This window comes from Oncorhynchus nerka, linkage group LG28 (genome assembly GCF_034236695.1).
Source record: "Oncorhynchus nerka isolate Pitt River linkage group LG28, Oner_Uvic_2.0, whole genome shotgun sequence".
NCBI lineage: Eukaryota > Metazoa > Chordata > Actinopteri > Salmoniformes > Salmonidae > Oncorhynchus > Oncorhynchus nerka.
Window position 1 is genome coordinate 39,114,520 of NC_088423.1, and position 20,558 is coordinate 39,135,077.

General features: G+C 40.3%; 1 protein-coding gene across 1 annotated transcript in view; it reads left to right on the top strand.

Annotated features, from left to right (window-relative positions):
• The window catches only part of LOC115113865 (VPS10 domain-containing receptor SorCS1-like), a 90,159-nt gene extending 69,840 nt beyond the window's left edge, over positions 1-20,319 (top strand). Inside the window, exons 21-27 of the mRNA XM_065012582.1 lie at positions 65-188; positions 426-538; positions 2,155-2,289; positions 17,339-17,438; positions 18,003-18,111; positions 19,257-19,408; positions 20,261-20,319. Coding sequence (XP_064868654.1) covers positions 65-188; positions 426-538; positions 2,155-2,289; positions 17,339-17,438; positions 18,003-18,111; positions 19,257-19,408; positions 20,261-20,319 — 792 coding nt within the window. The remainder of the gene's footprint in view (positions 1-64; positions 189-425; positions 539-2,154; positions 2,290-17,338; positions 17,439-18,002; positions 18,112-19,256; positions 19,409-20,260) is intronic.
• The last annotated feature ends 239 nt before the right edge of the window (positions 20,320-20,558 follow it).

The window sequence follows — 20,558 nt, forward strand, 5'->3', positions numbered from 1 at the left end:
TTCTCTCTCTCTCTCTCTCTCTCTCTGTCAAACTCTATCACTCTGTCTTTTGTACGTGTGTTAGCCTGTTATGACTTTAGTGGGAGGAATGTCCTTCACCTTCTCAAAGGAGGGAACCCATACTGTCACCGTGCAAGTGTCAGTTGGTAACACCGTCCTTCAAGACAAAATAACTGTTGCTGTCTATGGTAAAGTATTTGAAATGACTCATCTCTAAATTACAGAGGTGTTATATGTTTCTAACATTCAGGTGGTAAATGTTCTGTGATATAAAATACTGACTGTGATGCGACCAATAGAAGGTGATTTGATCATTTAGATGTTTAACGTTTAATCATTTATAACCTCTTCTGATCTATTAACAGTTTCTCTCTTATTATCTAGCATCTATCGCCATTAAATATGTGTCTTGTATTTTCCTGTAGAACATTTCAAGTCACACGTTTTAGCCTTCTCCTCTAATCTGGAGGCCTTCAATCCTGGTGTGCCTGAATGGAGGCAGGACATCAGTAGAGTGATCAAGGACTCCATGGTCCAAGTGAGTTCTCCTGTACCAGCACAGCCTCAGATCCAATTCGCACATATATGTACAAAATGTATTTCAGCAGATTTCGTGCGTTTTTGTGCATTTTTGTGTGGTTCAATTCGTTCGAAAATGCACAAATTTATGTGCTACTTAATTTGTGCGAAAAGACACGAATTTAACCAGTAGGCACACAAGCCTTTGCAACAACCATATACGCAACTATACCTTACCCTAACCTTAACCCTAACCTTAACCATTCTACTAACTATACCTAACCCTAACTCCAACTGGACCTAACCCTAACCCCCACCCTATGGACAGACGACTCTTTAACCCAACCAATGGGTCAATCTACAAGTGGGCAACCATGGGGCCCACAACTTTGGCCGGCCGCGCCCGGACCCCTCCGGCCTACGCGCATATGTGTGGAGTGCACCCCTGCCCTTCCCCCCTCCGGTTTCCACATGTCAGAGATGGAAGTGGATCAACCGACTCAAAACTAGAAACCAAACTCCTAGGTTGCACTATGCTTTCCACATCAGTTGACAAGCGGACCTAGACATCATGACCACACCACTCGATATCTACACATGGCAACCAACCGAAGACCAAACCTGCATAAGGTGCGCAACTCAAGGGGTTTTGCCTGATCCTACATCGAGTTTAAGAACAAAAATTAAATATAAACTATCGCGTCTATATGGTTGTTGAAAAGGCTTGTGTGTAGCCTACTGGTTAAATTTGTGTCTTTTCGCATGAATTAAGAAGCACATAAATTCGTGTCAATTTGTGTCTTTTCGCAGGAATTAAGAAGCACATAAATTCGTGTCTTTTCTCACAAATTAAGCCAGAACAACGCACAAAAATGCACAAAATTAGCTGAAATGCATTTTGTACATATATGCACGAATTGAATGTGAGACTGTGTTGCCTGTACAGTACTACTACAGAACTTCTTACCAGTAAATTACTGCGATTACAGTAACTAATTGGTGCACTCTGATGATTATTTAATGTCATTCTAACAGCATTGCAAACAACTTGGTAGCAAATTGTATGTCATGATGCTTCCCTCACTGAATTCACTGAAGTTAGCTGGTAAACATTACTAGCAGTATACGATTTCTAAGTGCCACAAATCAGGTTATGTCCCTATAAGTATTTGGCTTAATGTAAATAGCAGGTAGAGTGTACCATATAAGGTAAAGTGTTTCCAGTCTCCTCCATTGTCTCTTTCAGGATGTTAAGAAGCACATTGGGTTACATAAAAGGCCTGGCTGCTGAGCTATATATACACCACACACTGGCTTTCTGTCTTGTCAGCTATGACCATGTTTTATACCAGGAAACTGACAGGGTTGTTACAGCACAAATGCACTTAAAAAGGCCTGCTTTTTACTAAAGACTGTCAAAATGAACTTGCATGTTTGGGCTGATTTGTGCATTATCTCTTGCCAGTGACTGGTACTTAGTCAAATGACATCTTTAAAAAAACAAAAAAAGCTGGTGCATTTAGCCTTTTCCATAGTTAAGTCCAGTGTAGTGCTATATGACATAACATAATGAAAATATAGGGGAAACTGAGATGTCAGATGTATTTTTTATTTTTCAATACTTTTTAATTGAAGGTCACAGGGATCAGTGGAGAGCAGCTTCTAGTGTCAGTGCTCCCAGGGTTGCCAACGGCAGCAGAGTTTTGCATCGTCCCTGAAAAAAGGTCAACCGAGGGGAGAATGGATGGAAAAGTGACACATTTAGAGCAGGTAATGTATCACCAGACTATAAAGTCTTAAACAATTTTGTATTATTATTATAGTCCTACCCATTTACTTCCATTTATATAGATCCATTACATGAATCATGCTGTAGTTAGGCCTACAGTACCTCAATGTTAAATTAAGCAAGTAATAACAGCATCACTAAATAGCAGCACAATGTGAAAACACATTTCCCCTTGATTATATTCTTCATATCATGGTGGGTTCATCATTTGCTCATAATTAGTTTTTCTCTTTTCGCTGCTTTAATCAGACATGCATATGGAATCTACTGATCCTTTATTAGATATTCAAGCGCAACAAAATGGCATTTATTCACACACTGCCACCACTAGAGGGCAATGTCTTCCCATCAAAATAACAGAACTTCGCTCTTGAAAAGCTGCATTCATCTCAGTACATCATTGCAACCTAAACTGTAGATCACAATTTATTTCACATTACTCATGTCTAACCATTATAAGTTAATAGCTCTAAGACATACTATACTTATCATTCACTCCATCATAAAGGGTTGGCTTCGAATATAATATCTAAGATGCTGGACCTGGGCTCTAATGGTTTTTACAGCTCTATAATTCTTGACATTCTATAGAGTTGATAAAACACACCACGTTTTCATCTGCCTTTCAGCAGCTCAATCGTATAGTAAAATTGATATCCATTTCAGTCCACCATCAGACATTTTTATTCTGCATGATCTGTTACACTTATTGCATATATATGCGATATACGATACACTTATTTGCATATATTTGCATATGTTGCAACATGTAACATGTAAACGTAATTCCAGTCGCTCGTAGTTAGTCTTGAACTGAGTTAATAGGTATTTAATTACAATGATGCATCATGTAATTGGACACATCAGAGGAGACTAGTGGCGGGGCAGCCTGAGTTGGGAATTATGCGGATGTGTTTATCTATAGCCTGTCTGAATACCTGGCAAGACATCACAGACAATAGGTTGATATATCTTAGTTCACTATTGCACATCTTATTGTGTCGTGTGTGTGGTATGGCGTGTGTGTGCACGTTGGGTTTGTGTGTGTCTGTGGTGGGGGGGGGTGGTGATGTCTGGCACAGCTTATTAAAATGTGTTATAGATTTACTGACCCTGATATGCCACTAGAATAAAAAGTAATTATTCATACAGTGTAGAGCAGTCTAATTTTAACCAGTGGAAAGATTTTAGAAAGAGCGAGATGGAATTAGTGAGCCATGGCTAAGGAGTCGAATGGGTTTTGGGAAGGCTTTCTGGTCTCTTGTTAAATGGTTTCTGGTAAATTGTTAAACCACTGCTTTTTCTAGCTGTGAACCCTTAATGAAAAAAACAGGCTTCTGGCAAACAGTTGTGGCAAATCTTTGGCCAATTTCCCTAACATTGCTCATATTTTCATATGCAAATAAAAAAAATTGTCACTGGTCTACACACAATACCCCATAACGTCAAAGTGGAATTATGTTTTTAGAAATTTTTACTAAAATAATTAAAAGCCGAAATGTCTTGGGTTAATAAGCATTCAACCCCTTTGTCATTGCAAGGCTAAGTAAGTTCAGGAGTACAGATTTGCTTAACAAGTCAAATATAAAATGTTGCATGGTCTCATTCTGTGTGCAATAATAGTGTTCACATTTTTTTATTCTCTACCTCATCTCTGTACTCCACACATAGAATTATCTGCAAGGTCCCTCAGTCGAGGAGTGAATTTCAAACACAGATTCAACCACAGAGACCAGGGAGGTTTTCCAATGACTTGCAAAGAAGGGCACCTATTGGTAGATAGGGGAAGCAGACATTGAATATCCCGTTGAATATGGTTATTAAGTACACTTTGGATGGTGTCTCAATACACCCAGTCACTAGAAAGATACAGGCGTCCTTCCTAACTCAGTTGCTGGAGAGGAAATAAAACGCTCAGGAATTTCACCAATGGTGACTTTAAAACAGTTACAGAGTATAATGGCTGTGATAGGGGGAAATTGATGATGGGTCAACAACATTGGAGTTACTCCACAATACAGAGTGAAAAGAAGGAAGCCTGTACAGAATAAACATTTCCAAAACATGCATCCTGTTTGCAACAAGGCATTATGGAAAGTGGTACTCAGTAATGTGTTGTATTGGATTTTCCCCAAGCATATTTGCTTTGCCACATTTTTTGCAGTATGAGTTTATTTTCAAACATAGTGGTGGCTGCATCATGTTATGGGTATGCTTGTAATGTTTCAGGAGTGATGAGTTTGTCAGGATAAAAAAAGAAACGTAATGGAGCTAAGCACAGGCAAAATCCTAGAGGATAACCTGGATAAGTCTGCTTATACACCAGACATTGGGATATGAATTCACCTTTCAGCACGACAATAACCTAAAACAGAAGGCCAAATCTACCCTGGAGTTGCGTCCCAAGAAGACAGTGAATGTTCCTGAGTGGACGAAATACAGTTTTGACTTAAATCTACTTGAAAATCTATGACAACATTTGAAAAAGGTTGTCTAGCAATGATCAACAACCAATTTGACTTGGATAAATTTTTAAACAATAACAATGGGCAAATATTGTACAATCCAGGTGTGCAATACTGTAATCGCTGCCAAAGATGATTCTAAGATGTATTGACTCAGGGGTGTGAATGCCTAGGTGAATGAGATATTTCTGTATTTCATTTTCAATAAATAAGCAACAATTCTGAAAAACATGATTTCACTTTGTCATTATGGGATATTATGTGTAGATGGGTGAGACAAAAAGGCACTCTACCTACAACATTTAGAAATGTGAACACGACAGGGATGTTGACCTTGATAACTGAGCAATGAGCTTTCAACCAATGGATGTTTAAAAGAAAAATAACCAAATTAAAATTATTAAAACAACAGAAAAATATTAAACCCAGTTCAGAACTGTTGCCTTTTTGAGTGAAAAAAAGCAATATTATTAGATGAAAAATTGTATTTGGCCTTACGGCTATTAGCCCATAAAAATGCATTGAAAAACAGATTCACTACATGGAACAACAAAAACTCTTAAGGATGTTTGTTCTGAAGTGTCTGTTCTATATCTAAGAGATACAGTTGAAGTCGGAAGTTTACGTACACCTTAGCCAACTACATTTAAACTCAGATTTCACAATTCCTGACAATTAATCCTCGTAAAAAATCCCTGTCTTAGGTCAGTAAGGATCACCACTATATTTGAAGAATGTGACATGTCAGAATAATAGTAGAGATAATGATTTATTTAATATTGTATTTATTTTGTCACATTCCCAGTGGGTCAGAAGTTTACATACACTCAATTAGTATTTGTTTGCATTGCCTTTAAATTGTTTAACTTGGGTCAAATGTTTTGGGTAGCCTTCCACAAGCTTCCCACAATACGTTGGGTGAATTTTGGCCCATTCCTCCTGACAGAGCTGATGTAACTAAGTCAGGTTTGTAGGCCTACTTGCTCGCACATGCTTTTTCAGTTCTGCCCAAAAATTCTCTATAGGATTGAGGTCAGGGCTTTGTGATGGCCACTCCAATACCTTGACTTTGTTGTTCTTATGCCATTTTGCCACAACTTTGGAAGTATGCTTGGGGTCATTGTCCATTTGGAAGACCCATTTGTGACCAAGCTTTATCTTCCTTACTGATGTCTTGAGATGTTGCTTCAATATATCCACATCATTTTCCTCCCTCATGATGCCATCTATTTTGTGAAATGCACCAGTCCCTCCTGCAGCAAAGCACCCCCACAACATGATGCTGCCACCCCCGTGCTTCACGGTTGGGATGGTGTTCTTAGGCTTGCAAGCCTCCCCCTTTCTCGTCCAAACATAATGATGGTCATTATGGCCAACCAGTTCCATTTTTTATTTCATCAGACCGGAGGACATTTCTCTAAAAAGTATGATCTTTGTCCCCCATGTGCAGTTGCAAACCATAGTCTGGCTTTTTCATGGCAGTTTTGGAACAGTGGCTGCTTCCTTGCTGAGTGGCCTTTCAGGTTATGTCGATATAGGACTCATTTTACTGTGGCTATAGATATTTTTGTACCTGTTTCCTCCAGCAGCTTCACAAGGTTCTTTGATGTTGTTCTGGGATTGATTTGCACTTTTCGCACCAAAGTATGTTCATCTCTAGGAGACAGAACGCGTCTCCTTCCTGAGCGGTATGATGGCTGCGTGGTCCCATGGTGTTAATACTTGCGTACTATTGTTTGTACAGATGAAAGTGGTACCTTCAGGCATTTGGAAATTCCTCCCCATGATGTCAATTAGCCTATCAGAAGCTTCTAAAGCCATGACATCATTTTCTGGAATTTTCCAAGCTGTTTAAAGGCACAGTTAACTTAGTGTATGTAAACTTCTGACCCACTGGAATTGTGGTATAGTGAATAATAAGTGAAATAATCTGTGTGTAAACAATTGTTGGAAAAAATACTTGTGTCATGCAAAAAGTAGATGTCCTAACCGACTTGCCAAAACTATAGTTTGTTAGCAAGACATTTGTGGACTGGTTGATACGTTTGTTTTAATTACTCCAACCTAAGTGCATGTAAACTTCCGACTTCAACTGTATGAGAAAGATCAGAAATTATTTGTAAAAAAATTGACACGTATTATCCCCCTGATTTTTGGCACTAAACAGTCTCTATACACAGTTTACTTCAATACATTTTTCCAACTGGTACCAGGGGAGCTTCAGACAAGTTTTGTGAGACCTGTGGGCTTCCTAGAGCAAAACTACAGACATGTATGTGTCTGTGAGAGTCTCACCTTTCCACAGAGGGTCATATTAGTGTATAGCCCTAAAACAGGGTTTCTTTTTCAGCCTGGGACCCAAATTCGAAATGTTGTGTTTTCCTGGGACCCAAGCTTAGGAAAATACGCAACTATACCTAAATATCGGTACATTTCATTGCCCTTATGCCTAAAACAAATGCAATATAGACAAAAAAAAATAACAATGAAATTAAATATTCATAAACAGTAAATATATATTCATGTTTATTTTCCCCCATTTAACATCTACTGCTTTCTCAGTCAGGCAGTAGACTGATTCCTGCTGTAGAACCCAGAACTGTGTGAGTGTTTGCCTCAAAAAGCATCTTGCTTCAGTCAATTTATTCCAGTTCAGAATACTAATTATTACTTGTATTTTAACAGAAACAGTTCCAACCTAGACTTGTTTCCAACAATCATTTCCGACAATCAACAATCATTACAGATGTAGGAGGATTGTTTGAAAGAGAAACTCAAATCTACTACTATGAGAGTTACTACTGCCTTATCTCTGCTTATCATCGCCTATTCTAAAATTACAACAATGCCTTGCTAGCTGACTTACTTTTCAAATGTCAAAGCACTGTTTCCTGAAGCAGTCTTCCCTGTTCTGAAAGAACTCCCTGGGTTTACCATAATGCTGTGGAGTTTTGGTCAGGATGTGTCATTTTATTCATTTGTTTGTTTACTAACGTTAAGCACTTCTCCGCGCAAAACACGTTGTGTTTCTCCTTATTTCTCAAAGTAAGAGAGAGAAACTCATCCCTGTATTTGCGTTTCACGACAGTTGAGCTCAGTCAGAACTTGTGGCTAGCATGAGTCCATTTGATGACAGCGGTGAGTGATGGCGAGTGGGAATGACAAGTCATTGGCTGTCAGGGCATCATCTGCTGCTGAACGACAGCGCTGCCTTGTGTGTCGCGGAGTGATCTTCAAGAAAACTGCAGAAAATGATCTGGCATCTCCCTCTCCCACTTGCGCAGGTGCCAAACTGAGCAGAGACCGCTGCTAAGCAGAGAGTGCACTGAACAGATAGCACAGACGCACTTGGCCAAATCAATTCCAGTAATTCATTAAATAATAAAACATTTACTCTGACACGTTGCAACCCACCATTAACAGGTCGGTGGGTTGCGACCCATAGGAAAGGCTGCCCTAAACTGTTCGGACGCTACAGACGGACGTTGGCAGATTGTCTGTGCCGACTTCAGATCCCAGATCCCAAGAGTCCCAAGACGCAGATGCGGAAGTGCGACATCAGCGGATGCGGTGGACAGATATCTTACACTGACAGGTTTTTATGGGGATTTTTGTATTATGCTAATTAGATTTTTGCGGGGCAGCAGAAAATCCACTCTAGGGGTTATTAAGGGCCAGTTGTCTTCAAGTTGTTTCTTCTTACTGATTCAGGTGTATAATCCTTGGGTGGAAGAAAAGCGACATACCATTTAGTTATGCCGACTATGTAGTTGGTGAGCGATGGATTGGCAATGTAGAAGACAAGCTCCCGGTCGGTTGTAAATAATTCACCCCCAAATTCATATTTTTAAAATGTTTATATATTAAGCTTCAGTATAAATGAGTGGGGGAAGTTGAACGAGATGTCAGAATAAGTGTAAAACACAAGTTATAGAGTCAGATAAAGCAGAAATGGATGAAGATATACACAGCCCTCAACAAGCCAGGCAAGACGGCAATGTCGAAAGTGAGATGGAGAGGAACCCAGCGAAGGAAATGCTGATAAGTATTAGCAGAGAAATCTGCAAACTTAGAACCGAAGTGAGAGGGAACCTGACTACATTCAAGGACGAAGTTAAGAAGGAAATAAAGAAGGAGAGAGGAATTCAAACATGAAGTTACAGCGAGGCTCCAGGAAATGTAATGGGAACTTCAAAGTAAAGTAAAGTTTTTAAAGGGGCAGAGACACGGATCGAATGGCTGGAAGGACAAAACATGGAAATTGGCAAAGCTCTACTTCTTCCATTGAAACAACAACAGTGAATACAGGAGAAACTGAGGGACCTTGAGAGGGAAGGTCCAGGCACAACAATATCCATATTTACGATATTGCTGTGGATGCAGAGGGAAGAGATATGCCCCAATTCATAGAAGGTCTACTCAAAAATGAACGTTCTCTGCCGACAGACACAGATCTTCAGATCCAGAAAGCATACAGGGCACTTGCTCAAAAACCAATACAATACCAAGGAAATGATTTTGAGGAAAGTCTGGCAGAAGAAGATTAAACATGGAACACACATACTGTCATTCGACCACGATTACCCTCATGAGGGGATTCAGAGATGAAAATCCCCCATGGACAACGGTCTACAGCAGTGTGGCTGAGGCAGTATAGGACATGAGGAAGATGGGATTCAGTATCGAGGTAGAGGAGAGGACGGGCTCAACAGCATCACCAGTGAGAGACAACTACAACAAGTGTTGACGTAGAGGCATGTGGGGGGGGGAGCGGAATTCAGCCAGAGCCGAAGGATAAGAGACGGTACAATGAGTACAATGATTGCAGGAATTCAAACGGAGACCTAATTCTATGGATATATATGTGATTTGTAATAACGGGTATGGGGAATTTGCTAGGGCTGAAATATGATGTAGGTGGATAACACCGATAGATGTCGGTTTAGCTAGTTAGGGTAGATGGATAGCAACTATGGCTGTCTGGTTAGGTAGCATATTGCTGGGCTGGGTTGACCAAGCAATTTATAGCTAGCCAAATAGCCTGCAACCTCAGCTCTGCTAATTTGTTTTGGGGCTAAAACTGTCATTGTTTATAGGCTATAACCCAGCCTTGGATAGGGTCACTTGAGGATTAAGGCCAATCGGTTAACATACTGACGTAACGTTATTTCCGACTGTTTACTTTAGCTGCAACAACATCTTATTCGGAAACTCACAAACGAAGTGAATCTTTCAAACGGAACACTGACTCTTTTGAATAGGAACCAAGACCGGCTGGTGTGTATCATAAACTGGTCATAGCTAGAATGTGTAGAGGGAGAATTTTATACTATCTCTGCACTGCTAGAGAGGGGCCTCCACATAGCATGGATTTTTCTCCTCGGACCACACAGGGGGTGTGTGTGGAGGACTGCATTGGGCAACCCATTTTTTTGAAGGTCTACTTTTTGTTATCTTATTGAGGTTTTGTATCCAGATGTTCAGAGTTTGAATATTTTTTGTTTTTCGGGGTTCCAATACCATCTTGATGTATAAAAATAATGCAACATATGACTAATTCATCCACTGGGAGTTCGGCCCGTGAATGGTTTGGACAATCCTATTAAGAGAAGTAAGGTTTTTGCCAAAATAAAAAAGGAGAACGCACAAGCCATTTATCACAATTGGAACATGAAAAACTGAAAAACACATTCTAAAATACTTTTAAATAGAAACACAGTAGGGGTCTGGCAATCATTATTATTAACTCTGTTCATTTTGAAAGTATTAAGTAAATTAATGACAAAAAGGAGAGATTAACGGTGGTAATGGGGAAAATATAACATAAAGAGGTAACTAACGTTCATATTTATGTCCCTCCAGAGAGGGAAAAGTAATTTTTTACACATTTATTTTTATTTGTACGGGCAATTTGAAACTGGTGTTAAATCATCTGGACACGACCAGTACTAAGAGAAATACAATGCACCTCACAAAGTTGATTAATACCTCATTGATAGAACTGGGACTGATAGATATCTGGAAGGACCTCCACACATTGGAAAGGGATTATACCCGTTACTCTGTACTTCACTCAGTCTATTCTAGGAAGAGGTAGGGAGTGCAGTTGAGAACAACAATCCTCCAGGGAGCGACGGCTTCCCATCAGAGTGGTACAAAACCTTTGAAGAGGAATTGACCCCTTTGCTTATACTGTATCATCCTTCAATTAGACCTTGAAGGAGGAAGGCCTTACTCCCCCATCGTGGAAGGAAGCTATTATCTCAATTTAGTTATGAATTACATTTAACTATGGTTCCCTGAAAGCTTTCCTGGGAGGTTTTATTGAGAATAGACATTTTAGGTCATTTGAAGGTAATTAAATAACATTCTGAGAACATGTTTTAATAAGGCTTTTAATAACACTGCTAGCTTAGGTGTTAAGGGGATAGGATGCATGGAAATTAATTTTCTTAGGCATTAATCATGCAAACACATTTATTTTGTATTGTGGAAGGGAAGGGGAAGGGAAAGGGGGAAACCTTGTACAACTGAAAGCATTCAACTGAAATGTGTCTTCCACATTTAACCCAACCCCTCGGAATCAGAGAGGAGCGGAGGGCTGCCTTAATCGACATCCACGTCTTCTGTGCCGGGGAACAGTGGGTTAACTGTCTTCTTCAGGGGCAGAACGACAGGGCACGGGTCAGTGAGATTCGTACCTATGATATTCTGTTCTATTTCCATGGAAATAGTCCACTGTGGAACCAGAATGGAGCTACATTAGCATGGCATGTTGATTCTTTTGTACTTATACAAAGCTGTTCATTTTTGTCTATTCAAACAGACTCCACCTCAAACAAAACAAGCACTCCTTAAGATCAGGTGTGGTCAATTAGTCGAACACACTTAATTAACAAGATAGAAGATAGTGAGACCCAAAGTGGGTCGTGACATGTCTGAGTAAATGTATAGTTATTTAGTTAATTACTGGAATTGATTTGGCCAAGTGCAACTGCGTTCACTGTTTAGCAGCGGTATCTCAGCTCAGTTTGGCAGTCGCATGATTGGGAGGAATATGCCTGTGTGCTTCGTCGTGTTCCAGATCCTTTTTCTGCAGTTTTCTAGATCACGCCGCGACCCACACGCTGAAGCGCTGTCGTTCAGCAGCAGATGATGTGCTGTCAGCCACTGACTTGTCATTCCCACTTGCCATCACTTACCGCTGTCATCAAATGGACTCAAGCTAGCCACAAGTTCTGACTGAGCTCAATCATCATGAAATGCATATACAACGAGGAGTTTCTCTCTCTTTGATTTGTACAAACTTTGAGAAATAACGAGGATCGACCGCAATGTGTTTTGTGTGGGGAAGTGCTTAGTAATGAGTCTCTCAAAACTAACAAATTAAAATGACATGTCCTGAACAAACATTCACAGCATGACAGTAAACCAAGGGAGTTCTTTCAGAACAGGGCAGGATGCTTCAGGAAACAGTGCTTTGACAGTGGAAGAGTAAGTCAGCTAGCAAGGCATTGTTGTAATTTTATAACAGGTGATGATAAGTAGAAATAAGGGAGCACCATCTCTCGTAGTAGTCGTCGTGAGTTTCTCTTTCAAACAATCCCCTCGTACTCAGCTAATAGCTAACGTTAGCCAAAGCAAGCTAGCTAGATAGTAGGGTTGCCAACTGTCCCGTATTACCCGGGATGTCCCTTATATAGGGCTAAATTGGTTTGTCCCGTACGGGACACTCCCTTGTCCCGTATATTCATCCAATCACAGTATAACGTAAACGCACCAATTCCTGCAAAGTAATTTCTGTTGTTGTTTGGTCGATTTGGCATATCAAGGAAATATGGATAAACCTGCAAAAAAAAGAAAAGGCTTTGCAGCTACAACAAACAATAAGAAGCGGGAAAAAAGACGTGGGTTAAGCCCATCAGTGGTGACTCGACGAAAGCTTTCTGTACTTTATGCCGTCGGGAATTCTCAATAGGCCATGGAGGGGAGAATGACCTAACTCAGCATGCATCCACAGAAATGCACAAGAAGACCAAGCTAGCTTAAAGGTGCTAGCAATATCGGTGCATTCTTCATGACATCTACTGCGGAAAATAACAATATCACGGAAAGCGAAGCCTCGTATGTGTACCATACGGTTAAACACGGACTCCGGCTACAACAGCACCGACTGTCTTGTTAAGCTCAAAGGTGCTTTGTTTCATGACTCAAATGATGTGAAGAAGATGCACTTGGGAAGAACAAAGGTTAGATTATTACAATGAATGTTTTAGGACCAAATACTGTGCCGGATATTTTAGATGATCTGTCCCCGACCTAAGGTGAGCCCGTGTATTTCTCAGTTGCTAGTGATGCCTCAAACAAGGGAAATAGAAACATGTTTCCAGTGTCCGTGAGATACTGTATTTCTCTGTGTCTGATGGAGAGCAGTGCAAGTTACTTGACTTTTACGAAGACAATGATGAAACTGCAAATGGCATCCATCAAGCTCTGATGAGCTGTCTGGAAAAGCGTGAACTGGATATTAGACACATCACAGCCCTATGCAGCAGATAATACCAATGTCAACTTTGGAAAACACCTCTCCGTTTACCAGTTATTGAGCAGTGCCAACAATCACTTTCTGAAAGATAATTGCCCAGCACACATAGCTCCTAATGCCTGCAAGAAGGCCTGCGATCAGCTGTCAGTGGATATTTGAGACAGCTGTTTTAAAGATCTACAGCCACGTCTCAGTATCTGCTTCCCGAAGAGAGGAACCGCTTGCATTTGTTTTGCCTTTGTTGACATCGAATGGAGAGAAATTCTGCGACATGTTTGCACACGATGGCTCGCTCTTCATCCAGCTGTCGATCGTCTCCTGCAAAGCTGGCCAGCTCTTACTTCCTACTTCAGGTCCCTTGGGGAGACTTGCCCTGTGGCACTGAAGAGTGCTTTTGAGTATGAAGAAAAAACGGAAGCTGCTGAGATTTATCTGATTTAACTGATGTCAGTTAGCCTATCCGAAGTTTCTAAAGCCATGACATCATTTTCGGGAATTTTCCAAGCTGTTTAAAGGCACAGTCAACTTAGTGAATGTAAACTTCTGATCCACTGGATTTATGATACAGTGAGTTATAAGTGAAATAATCTGTCTGTAAACAATTGTTGGAAAAATGTCTTGTGTCATGCACAAAGTAGGCGTCCTGACGGATTTGCCAAAACTATAGTTTGTTAACAAGATTTTTGTGGAGTGGTTGAAAAAATTGTTTTAATGACTCCAACCTAAGTGTACGTAAACTTCCGACTTCAACTGTAAATCAAGAGAAGGTCATATTTAGATAAAAATATTTTTACATGATAGTTCATTGTTATTGGTTTTTGACAAAAGGCTTTCTCTGCTTCTCTAACAGACCTTCAAAGGGAACAGAGCTATCCTCAAAGCTTCATACTAGGTGAGCCTAAATATAGCCAAATCAAAGAAGCCACACACTATAGGAGAGGAGCTCATCAAACCCTGCCTGAGGGATGTCTGTGTATCTCTTTTGGGTGAGGAGGCAGTAAAAAAAGTGGACTCAGTAGGCAAAAGAATGACACAGTAGGCAAAAGAATAAGATATGTCAGATGACATAGAAGCATCCGTGATAGTAAAGATGACTCTCTTCAATTAGATGAGTCAGCAGATGTGGCTGGAATTCCGCAATAGATGGTATATGCATGATACGTATTTGATGACGATATCCAGGAGGAATTTATTTTCTGTGACCATCTACAAACAACAACAAGGAGAGAGGACATTTTTAGGGTGGTAGACACTCATTTGAAAGACTTACAAATTGACTGGCCAAATTGTATTGGGATTTGCACTGATTGTGCAAGATGCATGACTGGGTGCAACTCCGGATTCATAGCTCATGTCCGCAGAGTGGTGCCCAACGTGACACATTGTATTCTGCACAGACAGTCGTTGGCCAGCAAAGCATTACAACCTAACCTATGGGCTGTTTTTGACTCAGTCGTAAAGATGGTGAATCTGACCAAGAAGAGACCTCTTCAAACAAGATTGTTCAGAGAGCTTTGCAAGGAGATGGGAGCAGACCGTAAGCACCTGCTCTTTCTTTGTGAGGTTAGGGGAGGGTCCTGGAGAGGCTGTGGGAACTGAGAGAGGAGGCTCTGGCCTATCTGAAGAAAGAGGACAGCGACCTTGCAGTCCTATTCCGTGACAAACTGTGGTTGGCTAGGCTGGCTTACCTGGTTGACATTTTCAGAAAACTCAATGAGCTGAACACAAGCCTCCAGGGCAAGGAATCAACCATTTTGGAGCTTGAAGATGGCATCAGAGGATTCACTGCACGCCTGGGATCGTGGCAGTCACAGCTGAAGGCTGGAGCATATGGCATGTTCCCTGTTCTGTCAGCTCACATGCAGCTGATAGATTCCCCCCTATGTGAAGCTGTGAAGAAGGACATGGCTGAGCACATGGCCAGCCTGCAGCAGAACTTTGACCGGTACTTTCCTAACCCACAGAAATCTAAAAAAACTTCAATGGGTGAGGTATCCTTTTCAAGCAGTGTCCTCATCAGACCTAGGACTAGTCTGCCAGAGATGGAGGCCTTAGTGACGCTACAAGCAAGCAATGGAAGCAAGATGCTTTTTGAGGCAAACACACTCACACAGTTATGGGTTGCTCATCTACAGCAGGAAGCGGTCTCCTGCCTGGCTGTGGAAGCAGTAGATGTTCTGATCTAGTTTGGCACCACATAGCTATGTGAGTCAGATGATCAATTCTGGCATACTTAAAAAACAGGTACAGAAACAGACTCCATGCATGACCTCAGGGTTGCACTGTCAAAACCTAAGCCCAGAATAGACCTGGTTGTTGAAAACTTCAACCAGCCACACACTTCTCATTAGGACTGTGTGTGTGTGTGTGTGTGTGCTCGTCTACATCTGTGTGATGTGATCAATCAGTTTATTCCAGTTCAGAATACACATTATATATTGTATTTTATCAGCAACAGTTCCAACCTATACTTTCTACAGTAAGATTTTATTTTTTTACCAGGTAAGTTGACTGAGAACACATTATCATTTACAGCAACAACCTGGGGAATAGTTATAGGAGGGGGATGAATGAGCCAATTGTAAGCTGGAGATGATTAGGTGACCATGATGGTATGAGGGACAGCTTGGGAATTTAGCCAGGACACCAGGGTTAACACCCCTACTCTACAATAAGTGCCATGGGATATTTAATGACCTCAGAGAGTCAGGACACCTGCTTAACATCCCATTTGAAATACAGCACCCTACACAATGCCCTGGGGCATTGCAATATTTTTTAGATCAAAGGAAAGAGAGCCTCCTACTGGCCCTCCAACACCGCTTCCAGCAGCATATGGTCTCCCACCCAGGGACTGACCAGGACCAAACCTGCTTAGCTACAGAAGCAAGCCATTTTTATTTTTTATCTGTACTGTTACTTAGGGTTGCATTATCAAAAACTGAGCCTGTGTGTGTGTGTGTGTGTGTGTGTGTGTGTGTGTGTGTGTGTGTGTGTGTGTGTGTGTGTGTGTGTGTGTGTGTGTGTGTGTGTGTGTGTGTGTGTGCTTTGTTCACAGGAGGTTGGTGGCACCTTAATTGGGGAGGACAGGCTCATCGTAATGGCTGGAGCAGAATTAGCGGAATGGTATCAAATACATCAAACACATGGTTTGCAGGTGTTTGGTGCCATTACAGTCGCTCTGTTCCAGCCATTATTATGGATCTCCCTCCCCTCAGCAGCCTCCCGTGGTTCTGTTATACGTCTGTGTGATGCAATCAGTCAGTTTATTTAAATTCAGAATGAAAATTATTTATTGTATTTTAACAGCTGCAGTCTCACCTAGACAGATATGTAAGACTGTTTTTAATGGGGAAAATAAACATGAATAGCTATCTATACGGGTATTTCATTATTTGTTTTTGTCTATATTGCATTTGTTTGAGGCATAAAGGCAATGAAGGCTTGCTACAGATTCAAATAGAAACTTGAGGGAACTGTTTGCTGCGGGTTCACCACTAGTGGCAAAAATCTGCAAACGTCTGGCTTCATTATGTGGCACACTATTTATTTTGCATCAAATTTATCATAAACTTGCAGGCAGTTTACTGCAACAAAAAAACTAGTAAGGGTAAAACAGGGGAAATCATAGAGCATTGGGAGAAAAATGTGGGGAAAAGGCAGATTTGTAGAATTTAAATGTTTTGTTTTTATAATTTTTTGAACTACTTCATTATTATTAATAAGCAAAAAACATCCAAAACAAAAAATCACCAGTGAAGGAAAAAGTATTGGAAAAGCGACATACATTTTTCAAATGTCAGTAACTCTTGCCTTTCATAACCAAGGCAATTTTTCCTGATAGGATTTATATTGCTATGATTGGTATGTTAGCCTTTCGACAGAAATGTTATTACAGTAGATCTTTACATGTCATATCAACACTTGCCCCTCTTTAAAAAAAAAGCTATATTTACTGATCATGATTGAGGTTGAAATATTGATGAGTGTGAAACCAGAGCTGTGTTTATTTCTCCACAGCTCTCTCTAGTTCTGCTAAGTGCCCTGAATCAAGACCTCATCCAGTTTACTCTGCAGCCTGGGGTTCAGATTAACGTCTATGCCACACAACTGTCTCCAGGTCAGCCAGTCTGCTGTGTTCACAGTATAGTCTGATGTCTGGCTATAGGATAGTTAAAGATATAAGGTCCTGCCTACTACTATGCAATTACAATCAATTCATAGGGTTTTGCATGTTGGCCATTTTGGAATGATGTTATTATGAAATGGAACAATAACAGTCTCTAAACCCACGCACACTTGAGAGGTTGTTAGCACAGGGTCAGCCACAGAGCAATGCACCGGGAGCAACACGTTTTATTAGGTCACTTGCTTATGGCCAAAACAGCAGGAGATTGCTCCAGAGATTTGAACCAGCAACCTTCCAGGTTGCATAGCATTGTGCTACTCTACCCTCTAGGCTAACTGCTGTTGAGAAGTCTAGTACCACAACAGCTTGATGAGAACGGTATAAGAAAGACATAACGCATGTTGTTTTGATCATTGAGGACAAATTCAGTTACACTTTGGTGTTGAAAATCCTCACAGCACTTGGGAGTTTGACTCCAGAAGAAAAGACAGCCCTCTATTTCCCTCTTTGTCTTATGTCTAAATACTTTTTCCCCCCTCTATTTTTTTTCCCAAGCTCCTATCATGGACACCAGTGAGAGTGGTCACAATGGTGCTACAGTCATTATGCTAGTGTCAGTCGTATTTGTGGGTTTGGCAGTTTTCGTTATCTACAAGTTCAAAAGGTAAAGTATCCCCGACTTCATTTGAACTAAGCCGATTCTAATGAGAGTGATAGTGTCAATTTGGGCCATTCTCACACGCCAATCCTTAAGCAAATTAATATGTACATCTTGTTTCTTGAATCCAATAGCTTAAACTAGTCCAAATATCATGAACTATCTTTAGAGACATCCTAACAATTGGACATCATCAAAGACACTCTTCTCTTTCCTATACTCTTGAATATTCCCAGGAATGACAGTCGAATCAATGTTTTAAGTGCTGAATGAGTGTAAGTATTCTGCAGTCAGTATTCTGCAGTATTCATCTGTCTAAAAATGTGAATGTTAACATTTCTGAAATGCTAAATAGAGTCATTCAGGGAGAGGCATTCAACAGAATGGCAGCAATGGTTGAAAAGATGAGACCCGAGACAACATACAATGCCATATAAAATGTATAGTATCCTCTATTATTTAACTAGGCAAGTCAGTTAAGAACAAATTCTTATTTCCAGTGACGGCCTAAGAACAGTGGGTTAACTGCCTTGTTCAGGGGCAGAACAATTTTTTTTTACCTTGTCAGGTTGGGGATTTGATCTAGCAACCTTTCAGTTACTAGCCCAATGCTCTAACCTCAAGGGTACTTGCCACCCCTGCATCCATTGCATTGCAAAAGAAAACACTCTTTCACAAGTTTAAATTATTACTATACTCAAAGTATTAAAGTGTGTGAATCTGTCACTTTTAAAGATAATGAGGGTTGTTCATAGTTCAACATTTATCACAACAGTGAAAAAGTACTGTGAATACCCCATGAAACCCAGAATTATCAGAAAATTAAATAGGGAATTTTACTCCATTCTTCCCTCATCGGTGGTAAATATATTTTATGAAATATATTTCACAAGTGATTAAGCAGAGAACCAAGCTAGCACATACACTTCTGAGAACCATATGTTTCTTAGAGCTTGGTCACTAATGTTGTCACAACATTTAACGTTTATCACATTTGCTTCGTTCCCACAACCAATGTGAAACCAAAAACATACCTTCCAACAACTTCCAAAGAACCAAATGTGCTAGCTGGGAGCAAACAATGTATTTACTATTCATTTGACTTGCTGTTAATCCTCTTAACTATATTGTACAATGTATATTTCCTATAGGAAGATCCCTGGCATCAACATCCACACAAATGAGCGAGAGAAACAACAGGAAGTGATCCCTTCGGTGGTGTCTATAGCTGTCCCAAACCCTGAGGGGGACATGGTGAGCACTTTGGAGCACTTGGACACAGGACCAGATGCACGTGGCATAGGTAAGGTATCCTTCATAAAGAGGACAGTTACTGATAAGTAGTCAAGAATAAGTCATGGGCCTATTGATGAGACAGCTATAAATGCACATATTTTACCTTTATATAGTGGTGTACTGCTCTATTAAAGGGATAGTTCTACATTTTGGCAATACTTACCCAGAGTCAGATGAACTCATGGATACAATTTGTGTCTTTACTTGCAGTTTGAAGTCAGTTGAAGGTCGTTTCTGGACCCTTTGCTAACTAACGTTAGCACAATGACTGGAAGTCTACAGGAACAGCTAGCATGCTACCAGAAATGACTTTTCTTCCCAGAAACTACCTTCAACTTCCTTCAAACTGCACGCAGAGACATAAAAATGGTATCCATGAGTTCATCTGACTCTGGTTAAGTAGAAACATGGCCATAATTGCCAACCTTTTGCACAATTGTTTTAATGAATTACTTATTATTTTGAAACGTGTTCACAGGTAGATCAAAACAATACATTGAAATTGCAATGTCCTTACTCTCCTCGTTAAGTTGATACGTTCCTATATGTTTGCTTTGGTAATGTGAGATAGTGTCCTATCATGCCAATAAACCTAAATGAATTCAATTGCATGCTGAAGTTATTTTTGAATTTATTAATTAATTAGTGTCCTAAGAATGTAGCAGTGTAGTGAGAATGCTATATTATAATTGTGATAAATGACTCTGTAGAGCTGTAGTTGATGTAATCCTTCCAAATGTCAAGCAAGATTTGTTAGCATGGAAGATGGATATGCTTGCATGGAAAAATAGATATGCTAGTGTGCTAATGCTGATACATAATTTATTATCTGTCTCTTGTGTCACCTGTCTCTGGCTAGGATACCTACCATCTCACACAGATGTCAAACTCTCAGATGAAACTCCCCATATGTTTTAATGCTGAGTCTACAGCCAACTTGTAAGCAATACATCTTTTTGGCAGGTGCTTCCAGCATTCTCTGAAACCACAGAACAAATGGAAGGTCTCCAGTGTTTTCTACCCATGCATGGACAGACCATCTTACACTGTGCTGCCTGGACTATAGGAGGAGACTACAGATTTTACTGGCGTCTTGAAAAGGGTAATTTTTAACCGAAATACATGTATTTTTGCAAGAACATTGCACGTTTGTGAAA